Raw genomic sequence first — 22,080 nt, forward strand, 5'->3', positions numbered from 1 at the left:
GACATTGTCCCAGAAATTTAAAAATAGATAGTTGGAGTACTCACTTCCTCATGTAATTTTATAAAGCTATAGTAATTAAAACAGTGATATTAGCATAATAGATATATATCAATAATATAGAATATACAACCCAAAAATATACCCTTAAATAATTTAAAACCTTGTATTATCAGTTGATTTTCAACCATGCATCAAGACCACTCAATAGGGAGGGGGAATAGGAAGGGGATAGGAAGGGCAACAGAATACAACAGACACTTGTATGGCAGCATGTATAAATGTGGCTGTATAACCAATGTGATCCTGCAATCTGTACACGTGGGAAAAATAAGAATTCATACCCCATTTGAATCAAATATATGATTTATGATATGTCAAGATCATTGTAATGTTTTGAGCAACTAACTAAAAAAAAAAGAAGACTACTCAATAGGGCAAGGGCAGTCCCCTCAACAAATGTTGCTGAAAAAAATTGTAGAACCACATTCCAAAAGAAAGAACATGGAGCCTTAAGTTACAACATACAATAATTAACACAAGATGGATTAAAAACCTAAAATGTTAAGACCCAAACTATGAAACTCCTAGGAGAGAAAAACAGGAAAAACTTGACATTGGGTTTGTTAGTAATTTCTTGGGTGTAACATTTGTGCACAATAAGACATAAAATGAAAAGGCAGCCTATGCAATTGGAGAAAATATTTTCAGATCACATCTGACTAGGAGTTAACATCCAAAAGAACTGGTACGACTCAACAAAAACATAAAACCTAGTGAGAAAATGGGAAAATAAATATGTATTTATCCAAAGATAATATACAAATGGAAAATAACCATATGAAAAAAATGCTCTCTATATCACTAGAGAAAGTTAAAATAACAAAAGAACAATGAGAAAAAAAATGGCAAGTGTTGGCGAGCAAGTCCAGAAACCAAATGGATGAGCCTTAGAGCTATTATGCTAAGTAAAATAAAACAGTCACAAAAAGGTGTACCCGCTTATATCTAAAATAGTAGAAACAAAGCAAAATGGTGGTTATCAAAGACTGGTGGGGTTGCAGGAAAAGCAAGAGTTATTATTTAATGGGTACAGAATTTCAGTTTTTTAAGATGAAATGTTCTGGAGATTTGTTGTATGACAATACAAACACTACTGAACTGCACACAAAAATGGTTAAAATAGTAAATTTTATGTACATTTCATCACAATTAAACTTTAAAAACAATGTTGGGAATAGTAATTTATATTTTTTTCTCTGTTTACTTTTCAGAATTCAAGATATTTTAGAAATACGTTATTCGAGATGAAAATAAGTATTGAAACGTCCAGTAGTATGAAGAGACAGCTGATTCTTAACATAATAGTGTTTAAAAATGTAGAATCCCAAAACCCCCAGTACTGCAAAAAAAATGTAGATTTCAATATTTTATACTTTCTTTAATAAAATCAAAAGTATTTAAACTTGAGTTGAAATTTTTTTCATGGATATTTATGAAGGATGATGCAGAAGGTTTTCCTTTATTTAAAATATTTTTATTAAAAAGACTTTGAAAAATTCTCTGTAATGTTGTAAGGTCGGTCTTTAAAGAGTTCTTGTTCAGATGTTATGACAGTAAAAAAGATAACTGTTAACAAAATAAACGTTAATTTCTGTGATAAAAAGGACAAGTTGAACTTTGTCTCTCTGTGTAGTACCTTAATTTTGTATTTGTAAGTAGTATTTTATTTGTGTGGGGTTTTTTCCTTTTCTTTTTGGTACTAAGGATTAAACCCAGGGGTGCTTAAGCATTGTCACATACCCAGCCCTTTTTATATTTTGAGACAACGTCTTGCTAAGTTGCTCTGGACCTTTCTAAGTTGCTGTCGCTGGCTTTGAACTTGAGATCCTCCTGCCTCCGTCTACCAGGCTTGCTCCACCATGCTTGGCACATATGCTTTTCTTAAATGATTATACTTATTTGGAAATATGAATCAAGCAAATGAATTGTTTGAGACCAAAAATATGAAACAACCTGTTATCTTTATTTTAGCCCATCTATGTATGTTAACATCCCAGAAAGTCAAATGGCATTTCCATAAACATTCCTTGATCACATTAATTATATTTTCCCTTATACTTTTATGTTATCTTTTCCTCCATACATAAGTTAATATATATTTATTAATTTCTAGAATTTGTGCATTTATAATTATATTTGTGTATAATTAGTTTAGGCCTTCATTACAAATTATTCACTCAAGTCATGAGTTTCCTGGTGTTAACAGTAAGATTAACAAGAACTTTAGAGAAAAGGAAATAAAATTAACAAATGAATAACTTAGGAGACAAATCAGTGAAAACATAACAGCTGGTTTTTTAAAAAATATTTTTTTATTGTACGTGGACACAATATCTTTATCTTTATTAATTTTTATGTGGGGTTGAGGATCAAACCCAGTGCCTCATCCATGGTAGGGGAGTGCTGTACCACTGAGCCACAACCTCAGCCCCATAACAGCTGATTCTTCAGTAAGACCGATCAAGTACACAAGTTTCTGGTTAAGTCTAGGAATTGGGGGCTTAAAAGCATCAAATGATAAGAACACTGAGCATAATTATTGCCAACAAATATGAAAATTCTTCGAATTGATCATTTTGTGATTTCTTAATTACCACAATTTACTGAGGAAGTTTAACTGAATCAAGACAAAACAAACATAAAAGGCAATCAAGGACCTTCAATAAGAGGATACATTCCTATGTGCTAGATAGAACATTGAAAAAGATGAGTTTCTCCCAGGCATGGTGGTGCACGCTGTTAACCCTAGCTACTCAGGAGGCTGAGACATGAGGATTGCAAGTCTGAGGTCAGCTTCAGCAACTTAGCAAAAAATAAAAAGGACTGAAGGTGTAGCTTAGTGGTAAAGAAACCCTGGTTCAATTTTTAACAAAAATTTTTAAAAGTTGAGTTTTCCAATTCATTCTATAAAGCTAAAGTGAAGAATGTTAATTTAACTCCGTAAAATATAAGCATATCCTCAGAATGTGATACAAGAAGGTAATGGTAATTGCCTCTGGATAAATGAGTGGCTGAATAATAATTGGAATTGATACTTTCATTGTGCTTATATACCCTGTGAATTTGGGCATTTGCATGTACCACTTATTTGAAGGGGATGCATCCAAAGACCCTCAGGTAACTACAACTAAATAAAACTGAACCCTGTAGATACCTGTGATTAAATTTAATCATAGGCACAAGAAGAGATGAGCAACAATAACGAGAAATAGTACTACTAAAGACTTGTTTGGGATGGTTTCCTTTCTTCTTGAGCAACTTCAACGCTGTCTGAAATGTGGCAGCATTTTCTTTACTGACAGATTCAGCCTCTCCAGTAATTATTTTTCAGTCCAAATCTATTCCTGAATCTATCTAATAACCCTTTCCTTGCAAGTAAATAGCTTGGTGCTGCTTGTTTCAGGGGTCCTTTACTGAGGTCATTTTATAGGAATAATGCTTTCTGTTATAAATGTTGCCATCACTTGAAACACATTTTCTGTTCATGCCTTCCATCACAATTTAATAATGTCTTTCCCATCTTAACTAATCACTTATTATGCACTGTGGCCATACCTTTGCATTTTTAGGTGCAACAGCAAAACCAGCATGATTTTTTCCATGCAATTTCACAGATGATTTGTTCTTACTGTAGATCTTAGCAACCTTCATGTATAATTTTTTTCTTTTCTCATAGAGACCTTTAGGCTTAAAACAGCATTTCATAGCCAGGCAGGGTGGCACATGCTTGTAATCCCAGTGGCTTGGGAGGCTGGACGCAGGAAGATTGCAAGTTCAAAGCCAGCCTCAGTAATGGCAAGGCACTAAGTAAGCAACTTGGTGAAACCCTGTCTCTAAGTAAAATACAAAATAGGGCTGGGGATGTGGCTCAGTGGTTGAATGCCCAAGTTCAATCCCCAGTACCAAAAAACAAAACAAAACAAAAACACTTCACAGCTTCGTTTTTGTGTGTCCAAATTACAAGCATCACTATTCTTGCACTTTGTAATCATTATTAAATAAAATGAGGGTTACTTAAACACAAGTATTGATAACATTACAATTGATGTGATAACTAAGAAAGCTATGTGACTATTGGAGGGGTGGCATATACTGCATAGATATTCTAGACAAAGGGATGATTCATGTCCCATACAAAATGGAGTAGGTTGGCCAGGGACAGAGCAGGATGACACAAGTTTCATCATGCTGCCCAGAATGACAGGCCAACTAAAATTTATGAATCATTTCTTTATTAATTATTATTTTTTGGACCAGGGATTGAACTCAGGCCTACTTAAGGCCTAAATTTTATCCCTAGCTCTCTTTATATTTTATTTTGAGACAGTCTTGCTAAGATGTCCAGGCTGGCCTTGAACTTGGGATCCTCCTACCTCAGCCTACTGATTACAGGCATGTGCCACCATGCCAGGCAAAGAATAACCAAGAACTGAAAGATAGAAAAGAATCCAGATTGCAATACAGAATGACAAAAAAAGCTGGAAACTACAAAGAAGGGTTAAGATAATAGAAAATTTAGTTAGATGACAGCTTTGAAGAATTAAGTTACTATCATGGACTGCCTATGTTGAGAGGCTCAGGTGGTAAGGAACATGGGCAACCTGCAGCTGACAGCAGAAATTAAAGCCCTCAGTGCTACAAATTCTGCCAACATGAGTGGCTCTTTCTCCTGTCTCAGATGCTGCCACAGTCCCAGCTAGTACCCTAATTATAGCTTCATGAGACCCTGAGCAGAGTCAGAATCCTGACCCACAGAAACTTTGAAATAATGAACATACATTGTTTTAAGCCACTAAACTTGTGGTAACGTGTTACACAACAACAACAGGAAACTAATTCAATCTGTTGTCCATCTACCATATTATCACTTTACAACCACTCAGCCAGCTGTCCTATCTTCCCCATATAGTGATAATCATAATATGGAGAAGGTTAATATAGTTAGTAGAAGATGAATAGTCAATTGTCATATGACAATTTTGCAAATAATTGAAACTCAACAATATTCTCAAATCAGACTATGATTTTTTTTTCCTTTCTCCTTCTCTCTCTTTTGTGTTTGTGTATGTGTACTGGAGCTTGAACCCAGGGCCACATATACTTTTCTTTTTTTCTGTACATTTTTTATGATGTTAAATATAGCTTGAATTTTTTTGCTTGTTTGCCATTTCTCTTAGTACGTTCAAACACAGTAGGTTGTTAAGTATAAAGCACAAACCATAAACACAACTGACAAATTCAACTACACAAAAATTTAAAGCCTTGTTTACTAAAAGATAAGAAAAAAGATGGGAGACAACCCACATATAGAAGTTATATGTTACATAAACAGCAAAGGATAAGTATCCAAAACACAAAGAACTACAAAACAATGAGAAAAAGATAAACCAGATAATGTATAAAATGTACCAACAGAAAAAGTTGAACATCAGTGCCTCTAGGTTGAGTGCTACTTGAATATGTTTTGCCCCACACCCCTTTCTCTGAGTTTGGTAATATATGTATTACCCATTCAGAAACACAGAAAAGTATTACTGAAAATAAAAATAAATAAAAGAAAATAAGTTTTATACTTGGCCATATGTAGTGAAATATCCTACATTTTCCTATATGGTTATGTATTTACTGAGATATATACAGACAAAATAAAACTTAGTTTTTCATTTTCTTCTTTCTTATCCTAGCATATAGGACCAGACCAGAAATTGCTTCCAAATATAGTAATGTGTGTACACACACACACACACACACACGTATTTTTGTGTGTGGTGATGGGGATCAAACTCAGGGCCTCCTGCACACAAGGTAAAAACCACATCCCCAAAGTCCCCAAAATATTTTAAGTTGAACAAAGCCCACCAATTTTATGGAAGCAATGATCATTTTTACCACTGTTTCTCACAACCTTCCACATACCTGTGCTAGGTAAGAACTGGTATTCAGTAAGTGCTTGATGAATTTAATTGTGGATGATATATATTTTATTCCTTTTCCACTTTCCAATCTGATAAAGTTTTTATTTCTTCATTTAATTTTATTATTTATTATTTGAGACAGGGTCTCCCAAGTTGCCCAGGCTGGCCCTGAGCTCCTGTGTTCCTCCTGCCTCAGTCTCCTAAGTAGCTGGCATTATAAGTATTTACCACAGTGCCTAGTCTGGTAAAGCCGTTAGACTTTAAATACTTGTTTTGCTTTTCATTTCTTATCTAATCTCTTTTCTAGGATTGTCAATCCTTCACACTTTATCTACAACCCTTTATATTAGGGTCATTTATGACAAACTGAGAATGAATAATTAATTACACTCATTCTAGACAATCATTGTTGGGCAATCCCAATTACTACAGTCACTTTGATTCTTGTTTTTTTCTTAAAATAAAATTTCAAAATTCATTAAAAATTGGAAATCCATTGTTTCTTTCATATTCAATTTCTTTGCACAAAAATTCTTTACTTATTTTGTCAATGTGGTTTCGAGAGAATAGATTGACTACAGGAATAAAATAATGCTCAAGTTGTTCTGCCCTAAGACACTCAAGAAAGAATGCCACACAGTTATCAAAGCAGACTACTAGATTTTTGGGGTGCCACTGACTATCCTGTGGATTCTTGGTACATACATGCAGGAAGGCAGTTTTTACATGATAAGAGCAGAATTTATCCAGTTCTTTTCGGTCTTCAAACTTTTTTTTCAGCTGTTCCAAAAGGTATTTCATTAGTTTTAAACAATCTTTCCTGTCAAATAAAAATGAAAGCTATTTACTTTTATTTATTTACAACTTGTTTATTTCACAAAGGACCTCAGAATCTTACAGAAAAAAACATATTTAAACAGTAAAGATATATTAATATAATTAAATGTAATATAGTCACCTTAAGCCTGATTATATTTTCAAATATATGCTTTGCCAAAAAAAAAAAGAGTCAAATATATGCTTTGAAGTTTCAAAAGCACATATTTCTTCTCTCTTCTCCAATCCTAGCTTAGACATTTTCTTCTATCATTGTTAATTCAACTAGGGCTGAGGATGTGGCTCAGTGGTAGAGCATTTGCCTGGCATGTACAAGGTTCTAAAGTTCAATCTCCAGTAATACACACACACACACACACACACACAGAATTAATTCAACTATGTAGAACTGACAGATATTTATATGACTCTTCTATTCCTTTGGTATCTATAAAACTTTTGTTTTGATTTTTATAAAATTATTTTATTTTGCTGGATTGTAAATATTTATCTTTATTTTGTTTATTTATTTTTATGTAGTGCTGAGGATCGAACCCAGGGTCTCACACATGTGAGGCGGGCGCTCTACCGCTGAGCCAGAACCCCAGCCCCTGATTGTAAATATTTATTCAATTATTTAGGAGATGACAAAAGTTAATATTATAAAATTACTTAGCCATGTCAGCAATATACTTTCCCAAATGCTTGCTTCAAAGTCTGCATATAAGGCTTTAAAGAACCTCTGTGCCTGAATGTTGGCCATTCATCATTTGAGGTTTTCTCATTCATGACCTTTAACTGATCAACTTTAGAAACTCACATGAACAATTCTTTTTCCATCTCAGTTTTTTATGGTATGTATGCTAAAGAGAAATAACTATCTTTTAGCATGATTTCAAGTTTGGCCAGTCAGTTCCTAGCTTTCAATGCAGTCAAACTATTCCAAAGCAAGCACTAGTATCCAATAAGAGTAACCCTCTGCCTCCTCCTATTACATGGCATTAATATGCTTACACTTTCCCCAGGTCACCAAGCCCTTCCCTGGCCCCCAACTCAATGATCATTTTTAGATGTGAGCTACAGAGTCAACAAAAAACTAAACATATCACATACAATCTGCCATTTAACAAAATAAGGAAATTACCTGCAACATTTAACTCCATCAGTTTCACAACATGTTTTAGATTGTCCATGGTTGTTCAAAATGTCTTTTTCAATGTGAGAGAAAGAGAGCCGCCATGTCTCTTCTTAATTTCAAAAAGAAAAACAGAAAAGCACTTTATCAAGAGCATTCAAATCTAGAAAACATGATATTTAAGTGTTTCTCTATTAATATATTATTCTGAAGAAATCTAGAGAAAGACCAAAAGAAGTGAACAAACATATAATTTAATTATACATTAAAATAAAGGCAGTGAAGCCAAGAAATGGACCTAAATGGGAAAAAAGTGGGAGGGTCCAGGAAGAAGTAGGGACTTAACATAGTTAGCCAAGGTAACATGTATTGCTTATTGATATAATGCCAAATTCAGCTTTGTTAATATTTTGTTTCAATAGTAATTTGAATCAACTGATTCAGTTTTTTGTATCATCCTTGCAAGTTTGGGTATTAATATAAAATGAATTGGGAAATATTTTCTTTCTATTCTTTGTGAGAGTTTGTGTAAGAGTAGAACGACATTCCCTGAGTCTTACCATGGCTTGCTCTTTTATTTAATTACTTTTTGGTACAGGAGAATTGAACCCAGGGGTGCCTAACCACTGAGCAACATCCTCAACCCTTTTAAATTTTTTTTTTTAATTTTAAGACAGTGTCTTGTCAAGTTGTTTGTCTCACTAAGTTACTAAGGCTGGCTTTGTACTTGTAATCCTCCTGCCTTAGCCTCCCAAGCCGCTGAGGTTACAGATGTGTGCCACTGGCTTGCTTTCTTAAACTCTAATCATTCTGGTTCCTAGTTGTTTTTATATCAGTAATGCATGACTGGTTTATAATTAGAAAAATCAATAGATAAAATCTATCATATTAACAGAATAGAGGAGAAACATCACATCATCCTCTCAGGAGATGCAGAAAATATAGCTAATAAAATTCTATATTCATTCATCATTTTAAACAAAAAATACTTCTCAGCAATTTGAGTTTAGCTGAGAGCTTGATCTGATAAAAAGGAGATTTGAGAAAACTAGAGCAACATGATAAAATGAGGTCAAAATTTGAAGGTTTCCCCTTGAAGTCAGAATAAAGGCAACGATGTCTGCTATTTCTCCCCCCTGGTACTGGGTATTGAACCAGAGCCTTTACACACTAGCCAAGCACTAAGCCACATCTCTAATGCTTTTGTCACAGTATCTCACTAAGTTGCCCAGGTTGGCCTCAAATTTGTAATTCTCCAGCCTTAGCCTCCTGAGTAACTGGAATTATAGGGGTGTATCACCACTCCTGGCCTGCTATCCCTATTTCTGTTCAACATGGATGTCCCAGAAAACACAAAAATGGAAGGAAAAACAGGGTTATACCACTGGAAAGAGAGAAACAAACTATCATTATTGGTAAATGATACAACTGTACATATAAAATATGAGAAGGTATAAATAAATTTACAGAATTTATTTAAGAATTACCATCATAGCTGGACATGGTGGTGCATGCCTATAATCCCAGCAGCTCAGGAGGATCAAAAGTTCAAAGTCGGCCCCAGCAACTTAGCAAGGCCCTAAGCAACTGAGCAAGACCATCTCTAATAAAGAAAAAAGCTTTAAATAGATCAATTGCCTATGAGCAACTCTAACAACAACAACAAAAAAATAACATTTTTGTAGAGAAAACTCAATACTTCAATTAAGAAGTATTAGAGGTAGCAAGTGTGGTGGTACACCCCCGAAATCCCAGCTACTTCAGAGGCTGAGGCAGGATGTTGGCAAGTTCAAGGCCATCCTGGGCAATTTAGTGAGACTTTGTCTTAAAAACAAAAAGGGCTAGGGGTGTGACTCAGTGGTAGAGTCTTCACACCTAGTAGGTATGAGGTCCTCAGTTTGATGTCCAGTACCACCAAAAAAAGAAGCACTTGAGGAAATTCAAATAAATGGAGACATGTACTTGTTCACATGACCAAAGATTCATTATTGTTAATATATCAAGTCTTGACAATTTTATCTACACATATAATGTTAGCTTAATCAAAATTCCAAAAATTGTTTTTGTGGGGAACTTGATAAGCTGATTCCAATGTATACATGAAAATGCCAAGGGTCAATAATATCTAAAATACCACTGAAGAACAAATTTGTAGAACTTTCCCTACCAGATATTAAGATCAATTATAAAGCTATATTATGTATGACAAAATGGTACTAGTGCAAGGATAGATCAAAGTTTTTTCTCTCCTTTTTTGTGGTGGTAGGAGTCAAAGCTAAGACCTGGTGCTCTACCATTAAGCTATACCCCAGCCAAGATGTTAATGGAACAAAATAGTGCAGGCACAGCTACCTAAACATTCAGTCATATGTGCTCCTTGCAAAACAGTAAACAGATCAGTGGTTGCCAGGGGTTTAGAAGGGGAAGGGTTGAAATGATGAAGCACAGGACTTTTTAGGAAAGTAAAACTATTATAGAGGGCAAATACATATCCAATGTATTTGTCAAAATTTGTGCTGTGTATTAACTCAACACAGAGTCAACCCAAATGTATGCAAATTTTTTTTAAAAAGCACTTGACAGCTGAGCACCATGGTGCATACTTGTAACTCAGGAGGCTAAGGCAGGAGGATCTCAAGTTTGTGGTCAGCCTCAGCAATTTAGCAAGTCTCTAAGCAACTTAAAGAGACTCTGTCTCAAATTTTTTTAAAAAAAGTTTCTAGATGAACAACAACAACAAAACAAAACAAACAAAAACCCACTTAAGATGTCAGAATAGGTGAGAACATAATTCAGAGTGTGCTCTAATTATAAAGAAACTCTAATTATATTAAATATATGAAACAACCTGGGGAAAAAGATGCTTTTCTTTGGAAATTAACACAGAGTCTAAGACTAAAGGCAAAAGGCCTTTATACTTTATACAAAAAGCTCTATACTGTAATCATAACTGTTTCCCATAGGAGAATTGTTTCACAATTCTGAAACAAGTATATTTGTATATTAGAATCGAAGAATTAAATAATCGAATGGCTCATGGTGTGGGCCAGTATTTTCAATGTTAGAACGAGAGGTTATAGATAACAGAGAAGGATAGAAAGATCCATGTAGCAATGGATTATAGTTAAGATATCAGTATGACTTCATGTATAACTTAACAATACAGGGGGCTACATATAGAAATATTTATAGATATGTGTAAATACAAGGGTTAGTGTGCACATGTTTCCTTGCTTCACCAGGTGAGGGGGATGACACCCTAGTAGTGATGAGCACATCTATCACCCAGATCTTGATTTCTACCACATTCTCCAACAAAAAGATCCAGAGGTCCTTGGGTTCCAGGACAGAAGCAGGCCATATACAAGATGAGCTTGGATCTTACAGTGCTACAAAGTGAAGAAGTGTGCAAAAAAGAGTAAGGGGATTATGTCAAAAGGACCCAGAAGTTAACTAAAAGAGCTCCTCAAGGCTAAAGCTGGAACACTCTAAGCACCAAACTAAATAAAGTACTTTTATATTATAGCCCAAAATATGAAACAAATATCCCCTCGTCCATCCTGATAAATCAATAAAAAACTCAAAAGAGACAAATCTCCCATGCAGAAAAATCCCAAATAATTCATGCAAATACAGATGCTCCTTGACTTATGATGAGATTATATCCAGAAAACCCATTGTAAACAGAAAATATCATAAATTCAAAATGCATTTAATAGCTCCAAGTGAATATGATGGCTTAGCCTAGTCTAAGAATACTTACATTAGTCTATTTTAAAAAAAAAAAAAGGTTCAAGGGGCTGGGGTTGTGGCTCAGTGGTAGAGCGCTCGCCTAGCATGCACGAGGCACTGGGTTCGATCCTCAGCACCATATAAATGTAAAATAAATAAAGATATTGTATCCACCTAAAACTTAAGAATAAACACTTTTTAAAAAAAAAGGTTCAAATGAAGCTTACTACAACTGCTTAATAATACGACTATAACTACGCCTTTTCAGTTTCTTTCTCTCACTCTCGTCTTGTAACCTATTTATCCATTATAATGGCTCTTGCAATGCCAACAGCATTAGTTGCCTGTGAGTCTTCTACTGTCCCACCAGAAAATATTCCCAACTCCTTTATGAGTTTATTAACTTCACACTTAAAATACCTTGAAAACCGTTTCCTTTTTTTGCATGCTTGGGTACGAGGTAAAATGGCTGTCGTCTTAGATTGGTCCTAACTTTTGCTCCAAGCCAGTTATTGATAGGCAGACCTTTCTGTGTGTTAGCAGGCCAGCTACTTTTTGATTCCAAAGCCAGAATTATATCCACAAATATTTCTTCAGATTTCCTAATAACAAGTGTTACAGCAGGACTCCCTGGTTTTTTCTTCTCCATAGTGACGTCTATATCTGTTTAAAAATATAGAAGGGAAGAAAGGGCTCATTGATCCAATTTTCTCTGGAAAAATCGGGCAAAGTGATATAATTGTAACTGAAGATCTAAGTATAAGATAAACATTAGTTCTAAAACATAAAATTACCCCACGAGGCAGGATGTTTTACTCATTTAACCCTTATTTATTAATACCTATGATTGGTAGGTGTTGTCAAGATTCATAGCACATATGAGGAGGGGCCCCTAAAGACTTGGGATTTGGGAGTGTTGTAATTGAATTTTCATTTAGAACTGTGGATACCAGTTTGTAAGGAAGCCTGAAAAGGAGACACGTGAGTGGCAGGAAAGAGACAGACCTGAGAGCAGACCACACCAATAGCCAGGCACGGAGCAGTGAGCATCAAGAAGGGGAGTAGAAATGAGAGCAATTAAAGAGGTTCAAATCAGGGCTGGGATCTAGAGCAGTGGTAGAATGCTCACCTAGCATGTGCAAAGCCCTGGGTTTGACCCCCAGCCTCCCTCAAAAGAATGTTTTTTGACAGTAGCCTAAGTAATGAGATCCCACCTCTAAATAAATAGAATAAAGAGGTTTAAATCAACAGAACTAGATGGTAGATACACAGAGTGTGTGAGGTGCGGATCAAAGTAGGAGCCTGGGATTCTATCCTAGATTTCGGCCTGAGAAAGGACTGATGTTGATTCCATTCCCCAAAACAAAAAGCAGGGGGAAGAAAAATCAAGCCAATTTGAAATTCACTTTAGACACCATGAGCTCTAAATGCCCAATCACTGGAAAGGTAGCTGTTGGTGGTCCTGCTTTAGCCTCCCTGAGTCGCTGGAGTCATAGTGTGCACCATTGTGCAAATGCTTGTAGTTTGGATCTTTTTTTGTGGGGGGGAGGGGTTGCTGGGGATCAAATCCAGGGCCTTGTGCATGCAAGGCAAGCACTCTACCAACTGAGCTATATCCCTAGCCCCTATAGTTTGAATCTTAAGGATCCCCTAAAGATCCATGTGGTAAAGGTTCAGGGTGGCACTACTTGGAGGTGGTGGAAACTTTAGGTGGTGGAGCCTTGTAGATGGTCTTTAAGTCACTGGGCCATCCCCTTCAGGTGGACTGTGGGACCCTGCTACTTTTCTCTTTATCTTTTTTACTTCCTGGGCAGGAAGTGACTGGTTTTGCTCTACCTCATGTTGCTGCCACATTGTACCATCACAGACTCAAAATAACAGGGACTGAAGCTCAAATAAATCTTAATCTTTATAAACTAATACTCTCAGGTATTATTATAATACCAGAAAGCTAACCAACAAAATGTTCCTCCTCAGTTCTTCTGATCCTAGAAAAAGGTACGATGTAGAAACCCGGGAACCATCTTAATTTAGTCCTCTCTCTCATCCCCTACGATTAATCCAGATGCAAGTACTGCCACAGTTTGGATCTGCTCCCTTTTCTCCATCCCTAGCACCCAATGCCTATTCATCGAAGCTACCTCAAGTATTAAAACATTTTCCTATTTGCCTTCTTATATGTCTCCATGGAAGCCTGAGTAAACTTTTTTTAACTTTATTTTTTGTATATATATATATATATATATATATATATATATTTTTTTTTTTTTTTTTTTTTTTTTTACATGGTGCTAAGGATTGAACCCAGGGCATCACACGTACAAGGCAAGTGCTCTACCCCTGAGCCACAACCCTAGCCCCTGAGTAAACTTTTAAAGATACAAAATCAATCATTACTCCTTGATTAAAACCTGGATTCTCAATGAACACAGAGTAACATCTAAATCCTTTTCCAGGATCGACAAGTCTTTCCTGAAAGTTGCCCCTGCCTATCACTCTTCCCCTTGTTCACACATTTTGTTCCTTGAGTAGGTTCTTTGCTGCCTCTGGGTCATGCTCCACTCCAGTACACACCCCCAGATCACTCACTGCAATTCAGTGTTAAGTTATTTATACTGTGGCTCTACTAGATTATGAGCTTCAAAAGGGGATCCCACCAATTTTACTCAGGCACATTTATCCAGTGATACAGGCAGCAGTTTAGTAAGTACTCAATGGAAACCAAAAGAGAGCCAGTCAACACTTAAGAAGAATACCAAGAAGATGCATCAAAGGAAAACCAATGGTAAAGAAGATGTTTCTAGAAGGAAGTAGTAATCAACAGTCTGTGGCAGAGAAGTTAAAAAAAAAAAAAACAATCAGGAGAAGGATGTATGATGGTAATTTCTGAGTAGCATTAGACCTTTAAGAATCAAAAGCCAAAAATCTTACCTTTGATATTTTTAATTTCATCTTTAATGATTTTCCTAAACTTTAACAGCATCTTAGAAGCTGACAATATTTCCTCTTCTACAAAGTGCTTCAGAGGATTTCCTTTGGGATTTCTTTTGAACTTCACAAAGTAATGAGCACCACTATCACAATATTCTTCTAGCTGAATTCTGGGGACTTCCAGTTTAAACATGACATCAAATTCATTAGGTGCAGAAATCTAAGAAATAGTAAAAATAGAACTGAAATGTATGCTTGTGAATATGTTCCAAGTAAATGCAATTTTTTTCTTGAAATTTCCACTTGGAATCCTACTTTGAAAAGCAAGATTTTTAATATTTATGCCCTTTGGGAGTGGGACTACTGAAGCTGTCGATAGATGGAAGAGTATTACTGGTTTTAGTATGTAGGTTCTACTCTCAATTTTTTCCTTTTTCTTTTTTTTATCATAAGCAAGCATTATTTTTATAATTAAAATAATTTTAAATGATATAATGTAAGCTTTTGGAATCTATACCAGGTGGGTTTTTTTTTTAGTTTGAAACTTAATAAAATTACAAACCTTTAATGTGCTACCTTTTATACCATAAGATAGACACTGCAGCCACCCTCCTGTCACAATGTTCTCAAAAATGTGTATAACTACCTCCTGGCCACCTAAGCAAGGGCTGTCTCTATGGCTGCCAGCCATCAAATGAGTGTGAGCTCCAAGTCATACACTACCTATGAACTACAGTATTTGCAGGAGCCTCAAAGAATCTTCTTTTTCATCCTTACAACAATAATACAACAATCATAATAAATATTTTCCTTTGTTAAAAATATCACAAGTATTAATTTAGCTCATGTCTTTAGTTTTAAGTACTGCGATTAGACTGTACTGTTCAATACAGAACAGAGTAACCATGACAGACCTGGTGGCACATGCCTATAATCCCAGCTACTCAGGAGGCTGAGGCCAGAGGATCACTAGTTAGAGGCCATCCTGGCAACTTAGCGGTACTAAAATTTAAAAAAATGAAAAGGCATGGGGATGTAGCTCAATTGTAGAGCACCACTGGGTTCAATCTCATGCACACACAAACACACACAAAATCAAGTAACCAACATGTCTATTAACCACATGAAATGTAGCTGGTCCAAATGAGATATATTATGTAATGGACTCCCCCAAAATCCATATGTTGGAGCCCGAACCCTGAATGTGACTCTATTTAAAAATAGGACTTTTAGGAAGTAATTAAGGTTAAATAAAGTCATAAGAGTGGGGCCCTAAACCTGACAGAATTGGTGGCCTCTTAAGAGGAAGATCACATGCACACATATGCACATGCACGGAGACAACCATCTGCACAGCATTAAGAAGGTCCCCACTGGAACCTGACCAGGCCAGCATGCTGATCTCAGACTTTCAGTGTCTAGAACTGTGAGAAATTTATATTTCTGTTGTTTAAGCCATCCAGTCCATGGTATTTTGTCATGGGCAGCCAAAGCTGAGACATACTGTGAGGTGAAACAAATACTTGGAGGACATGAGTAGGCATGGTGAAGAGCCTCCCCAAATCTGCTCTTCCATAAGAACACAGGCAGAAATCATAAAATTCAGCTTTTTCAGAACTCTACAAACTAACTAAAGGCTTACAACAAACCAAGGAGGATATATTCAAGAAAAAGAATCCTGAGCTTTGAAGCATTCTAACTTGCCTATGTCTATTCCCAGCACCACAAACCTTCCCTCCTCATTCCTACTTCCTGTCAGTTACTTTCCACCAAGGGTTATTCTGACTTCTAGAAGGGTACATACTATATGATTCCTTTCTTATGACTTTGCCTCCTTAGGAAAGTCATAAGAAAGGAATCAAACAGTATGTACCCTTCCAAATCTGATTTCATTCAACATTGTGAAATTCAATGTTTTGTTGTGTTTATTGGTAATTTGTTTTTTTTCACTCCATATAGTATTCCGTTGAAGTAATATCGAATATGTTCACTCATTCTTTTGACAGATATTTGGGTCATTTTCACTTTTGTTTTGATGTTAGGTATCAAATCCAGGGCCTGTCACCTGCTAGGCAAGTGCTCTACCATTGAGCTACACTCCCAGTCAATCCAGTTTTTAACTATTACAAATAATACTTTTCTGAGCATTCTCTTATATATCTTTTGTGGACATGACACTCGTTTCTACTGTATGTATGCCCAGGAGTGAAACTGTTGGACCAGAGAGTAGACATTACTTTAACTTCAGAAGAAATTACCAATTTTCTAAAGAGGTAGTACCAAATTACCCTCCCATCAGTGTTAACAGAATTTCTGTTTCCCCCACATATTCTCCAACACTGGAATTGTCAAGTTTTTGTTGTTGCTGTTGTTTTTAATTTTAACCATCATTATGGCTTTAATTTGCATTTTCCTAACAATTACTGATGCTATATACCTTTCACATTTATTGCTATTTGTATACTAATCTATCTGTTCAACTCGTTTGCCAATTTTAAATTGGTTTATCTTTTATTTTATTTTATTTTATTTTATTTTTTGGTATGGGGCACTTTACCACTGAGCTACATTCCCAGCAGGCCCTACCCCTTCGCCCTCACAGATCCCACCACCCCACCCCACCCGACCCCACCTCTTTAGAAGGTAAATCCTCCAACATTTTCTCCTTTCGGTTGCTAAGTCCTTTGCATTTCCATATACATCTTTTAATCAGGTTGTCGATTTAAACAGAACAGTGAGTGGATTTTGACTGAGATGGTACTGCATCTATAGATCAATCTAAGGAAAAATGAACATGATATAGCTTTCCATTATTTAATTCCTTCTCAAATGGTTTAAGTTTCGAGTATCTTCAGATAAGACATTAATTTGCAGAATACACAGAGAACTCAAAAAACTTAACAGCAGAAAAATAAATAACCCAATCAATAAATGGGCAAAGGAAATAAACAAGCACTTCACAGAAGAAGAAATACGAATGGTCAACAAATATATGAAAAAAAAATTCAACATCTCTAGCAATTAAAGACATGCAAATTGAAACTACACTAAGATCCCATCGCACTCCAGTCAGAATGAATATAAGGAACAGTAAATGTTGGCGAGGATGTGGGGAAAAGGGTGTACTCATACATTGTTGGTGGAACTGCAAATTGGTGCAGCCACTATGGAAAGCAGTGTGGAGGTTCCTTAGAAAACTTGGAATGGAACCACCATTTGACCCAGTTATCCCATACCTTGATCTAAACCCAAAGGACTTAAAAACAGCACACTACAGTGATGTTTATAGCAGCTCAACTCATAATAGCCAAGCTATGGAAACAACCTATGTGTCCTTCAACAGAAGAATGGATAAAGAAAATGTGATATTATATATATATATATATATATATATATATATATATATATATATATGATGGAATATTACTCAGCCATAAAGAAGAATGAAATGGCATTTGCCAGTAAATGGATGGAACTGGAGAGTATCATACTAAGTGCAATAAATCAATCCCAAAACACCAAAGGCTGAATGTTCTCTCTGATTTGTGGATTCTTACCCAAAAACGAGAGAGATTGGGGAGGGGAATAATAGAAATAGACAAGACTAAACAAAGGGAAACAAAGGGAAGGGAAGGAAGGGGAAGGAGAATAGGACAGACAGTAGAATTAATTGGTCATAACTTTCCTAGCCTTGTATTTGTATACACAATCAGGATAACTCCACACCATGTACGACCACAAGAGTGAAAACCCAATAGACTAAGTTACACTTTATGTATGTATATTCTGCCAAAATATATTCTACTGTCATGTAAAACTAAGAATAATTTTTTTTTTAAATTTTAGTGTCTTTAGGAAGATATTCAAAGATGAGTATGGATCTTGAAAGACACCACCCATCCTTTCTTCTGGAGCCCATTTATTTATTCATTGCCATGAAATGCTTGTGTTAAGCCTTAGAAATAAAATATGCATAATATTAACCTGTTCTCTCTTGTGTGCTTTTTATAAAAACACCAAAGAGGAAAAGAAAGAGTTTAAAATCCTAACACTGTAAATCTAGTTTTTATAATTATCCACCTACTGGAAGAGAACATCAGTTGCATAAAGCTAATATATAACTTTAAAATAAATTATGATTACTTAATAAACATATATTATCTCTCTTTCTGTACACGATTTTATTGAGTTCAAGGAGATACATCCAGGCTGGGGCTGTAGCTCAGTGGTAGAGTGCTTGCCTAGTATGTGTGAGGCACTGGGTTCCATCCTCAGCACCGCATAAAAATAAATAAATAAAACAAAGGTATTGTGTCCATCTACAACTAAAAATATTTAAAAGACAGAGAGAGAGAGAGAGAGAGAGAGAGAGAGAGAAAGAGAGATAACCCAACACTTAGAAAACTTACTGGCCAGACCAAAAACACAATCAAAGGAATCTGACACTGGTCAGGAAACAAACTTCTGGCAGGAGCTTGCTCCCAAACCTTCAATTTACAGTAACATGTTACTCCAGTAACTCAACTATCCACGAACAAATGGAGCTGTGGAACACACACTTAAAACCAATTATATCAGATATGTGTTTAGAAATTATGCTTTTTAGTAGATGTAGAACTTTTTTTTTTAATTTTAAAAAAATATCACTCACTATGAACTTTCTACAACATCTGTACAAGATTTTGGAAAAAGGCAGGAGGCCCTGGGTTCAATCCCCTGAAGCGGCAATGAAATAAAATTGGAGAGAGAGGGAGGGGTTGCTTGGGGTGGGAGTCTGTAGGGATAAGGGGAGACTGAAGATATTTTTCTACCTCATAGGAAAAAGTTTCTTAAGTTAATTTGGTGGGATTTTTTCACAGACAACTTCAAATGATTCAAGTCGGAATTTGACTTGGGACCTCAGATCAACACCAACCACACATGGAATTATTAAAGGAACTCAGTATGTATCTGTTTGCATGAATGAATCTATAAATTTGAATTCCTTCAAATCAGTGTCTTGAGAGTAGCTGGCAATCAGTATCTGTGGGTTGCATGGGAATGTAGAGATGAATAAATGAACCGACAATTGCTTGTGGTTCTAATTAGAACTGTGTCACAAGTCACCGAAGAGTCAGAGTCTGCGTTACCTCCGAACAGAAGTAAGGGATCCCGAATCAGGGGAAGTGGGGAATACGAGACTGGGGAAACGGGTGAGGAAGTCGCACCCCGAAAGCTGTGTAGCTCACCTTCACGCGCTCGTAGTAGCTCCCCGTGCGCAGCAACTCGACACCTTTGAACTCGGAATCGAAGTCCTGCAATCTCCGAAGCAGGTGGTCTACGACCTTGTTCACCACCTCGGCTGCGGCTGAGATTTCCTGGCGCCTGAGCCTCAACTTCTCCAGCACAGCCCGGGGCTTCCAGCCGCCAGGCGCCCCTTCCTTCCCTCCCAGACTCGGGGCCCGGAGCGGCGGGACGGAGCAAGGCACTTCCGTGGGTTCAGGCTGGGGTTTCTGTTCCCGAGCCGAACGCGCGCCTCCCTCGCGGCGAGACCCTGCCCTGGGAAGGGGCGGCCCCAGGGCCGCAGGAGGCTCCATTGCCTGGGCTGGAACCGTGCGCGCCACGATTCGTTCGGTGCTACTAAAGCCCGAGGGCGGCGCACCCTTCGCGCGCAGAGATGGCTTTTTCGATCGGGCTCCGGGAGCACGTTCCAGCAGCTTCTCCTGGGGGTCCCGAGCGCTCTGGGTCTGCAAGGATTGGGACTCCCGGACAGGGCCGCCCTTTCCCACGGGTCGGGCGGCCCGGGAAGCAGCGGGAGACTCGCAAGGCTGGGTCAGGGCTACCCTCGTACCCGGCTCCGAAGGCTTGCGGGTGGCAGCTCCGGCTTTCGAAGTTATCTGAGTCGCCTTTCTGCGTCCGGGGTCCATGGCTAGTGCTCTCTGTGGCTCGAAAGAAGAGTCGACTTCGGGAAAAGGCCACGGAAGGAGGAACTTGCAATGACTGGTAGAAATGAAACTTAAAAATGTGGCGCGAACGCAGCGTCTGCGGCCTGGAAGCTGGCACTGGGAGGAAAACCACACCGGGAGGTCACGCGGAGCCACGCCCCCGCCGGGAAGTGGCGGGCTCTCCATCACCAGGTCGCCTGGCAAGTGCAGGCAGTGCTAAAGGCTTAGGGAACACAGGTAACTTCCTCAAGGACTTTGATGACCAAACACATTTGCTGGCACACAGTTTAAAACTATTTTGAAAAACTGCATATTTTTTAACATTTTAAGTTGACAGAGAAATTTTTTCAATGTAAGTTTAAATAGAGTATCTTGTTATTTTTAATGGGAAATAGAAAATATTCAAACTTTACAAGATAGAATAAGGATTGAAGTATTTCACTTTTATTTGACTTTGTTTTACGACATACTTTTTGTAATATTTTCTTTTTAGTTGTAGATGAATGTGCTATCTTTATTATTATTATTTTTTTTAATGTGGTGCTGAGGATAGAACACAGTGCCTCACATGTGTGAAGCAGGCACTCTACCACTGAGCTACAGCCCCAGCCCAACTTCTTTTTTTTCTTTTTAAGCATACAAAATCTTAAAGTTTCTATCCACAAGTCCTGGCTTTTTTGATTGATTGGTTGATTTTATATGAGGTTGAACCCAGGGCCTGGCACCTGTCTGGGCAAGTGCTGTATCACTGAACTACATCTCCACCTCAGACTCTCTAAAGCCCATCAAAACAACCTCCAGGCTGGGTTGGGGCCCAGTGACTGGGGTTGTGCCTCACTTGTGAGGCACTGGGTTTGATCCTCAGCACCACATAAAAATAAATAAAATAAAGGTATGTATCCATCTACAACTAAAATAAATATTTTTTAAATCATCAAGACTGCTTCTGTTATTGTGATTCCAGAGTATCTCAGTGTAGGCTTTCAAATATCTATTTACAAAACCAAGCTTCCTCCTTTATAGAAATACATTTTAGACAGGAACCTCCTGGGTTTAGAAAGCCTTGATTACTTTGTGAAAACTATCTTAACCATTTTTAAGTGTACAATTCAGTGGCAAGTAGATTTACATCATTGTGAACCATCTCTATCAATCCATATCCAGTTGGAATCCATCTGAGTCCAATTCTGTCTTGAAAGACTGAAATTCTGTAATCTTAAACAACTCCCCCTCCCCCAAATTCTTGGAAATCACCACTCTTTCTGTGATTTTACTACCCTAAGTACCTTAAGTCAGTGGAATCATACAGTATTTCTCTTAAACAAAATTATTACATATTGTAGGATATATGAGAATATGCTTTCTTTTTATGGCTGAATAATATTTCGTTGTATATACATATCACATTTTGTTTATCCCTTTATCTGACAATGGACAAAAATTCCTTGATTTCTTTTCTTTTCTCTCCTTCCTTCCTCTTTCTTTTTTTTCTGCTTCCCTCTCCTCTCTCCAAGTCCCACAATGGGATCCCTGTGGATCAAGCCCGTTTGAGTGACCTATTGACCAA

The 22,080-nt window shown here is 37.1% G+C and overlaps 2 protein-coding genes across 3 annotated transcripts in view; one reads left to right on the forward strand and one right to left on the reverse strand.

Moving 5' to 3' along the window:
- The window catches only part of Ddx43 (DEAD-box helicase 43), a 27,479-nt gene extending 25,881 nt beyond the window's left edge, over nucleotides 1-1,598 (forward strand). Inside the window, exon 17 of the mRNA XM_046443050.2 lies at nucleotides 1,272-1,598. The gene's annotated coding sequence lies outside the window, so the exon portion shown is untranslated. The remainder of the gene's footprint in view (nucleotides 1-1,271) is intronic.
- The window catches only part of Cgas (cyclic GMP-AMP synthase), a 23,234-nt gene extending 2,596 nt beyond the window's left edge, over nucleotides 1-20,638 (reverse strand). The window contains exons 1-5 of one of the 2 annotated variants that reach the window (XM_058578865.1): nucleotides 19,818-20,638; nucleotides 14,590-14,809; nucleotides 12,079-12,321; nucleotides 7,936-8,038; nucleotides 6,681-6,795 (exon numbers count right to left, since the gene is read on the reverse strand). In XM_058578865.1, the coding sequence (XP_058434848.1) occupies nucleotides 6,681-6,795; nucleotides 7,936-8,038; nucleotides 12,079-12,321; nucleotides 14,590-14,809; nucleotides 19,818-20,495 (1,359 nt within the window). In that variant the 5' untranslated portion in view covers nucleotides 20,496-20,638. Of the gene's footprint in view, nucleotides 1-1,244; nucleotides 6,796-7,935; nucleotides 8,039-12,078; nucleotides 12,322-14,589; nucleotides 14,810-19,817 lie in introns of those variants that run through there. The other variant, XM_046443017.2, reaches the window with a different exon arrangement.
- Between the last annotated feature and the right edge of the window lie 1,442 nt (nucleotides 20,639-22,080).

Source organism: Marmota monax, unplaced genomic scaffold (genome assembly GCF_021218885.2).
Source record: "Marmota monax isolate L192 unplaced genomic scaffold, Marmota_monax_Labrador192_F-V1.1 WCK01_AAM20220418_F8-fsc00091, whole genome shotgun sequence".
Taxonomy (NCBI): domain Eukaryota; kingdom Metazoa; phylum Chordata; class Mammalia; order Rodentia; family Sciuridae; genus Marmota; species Marmota monax.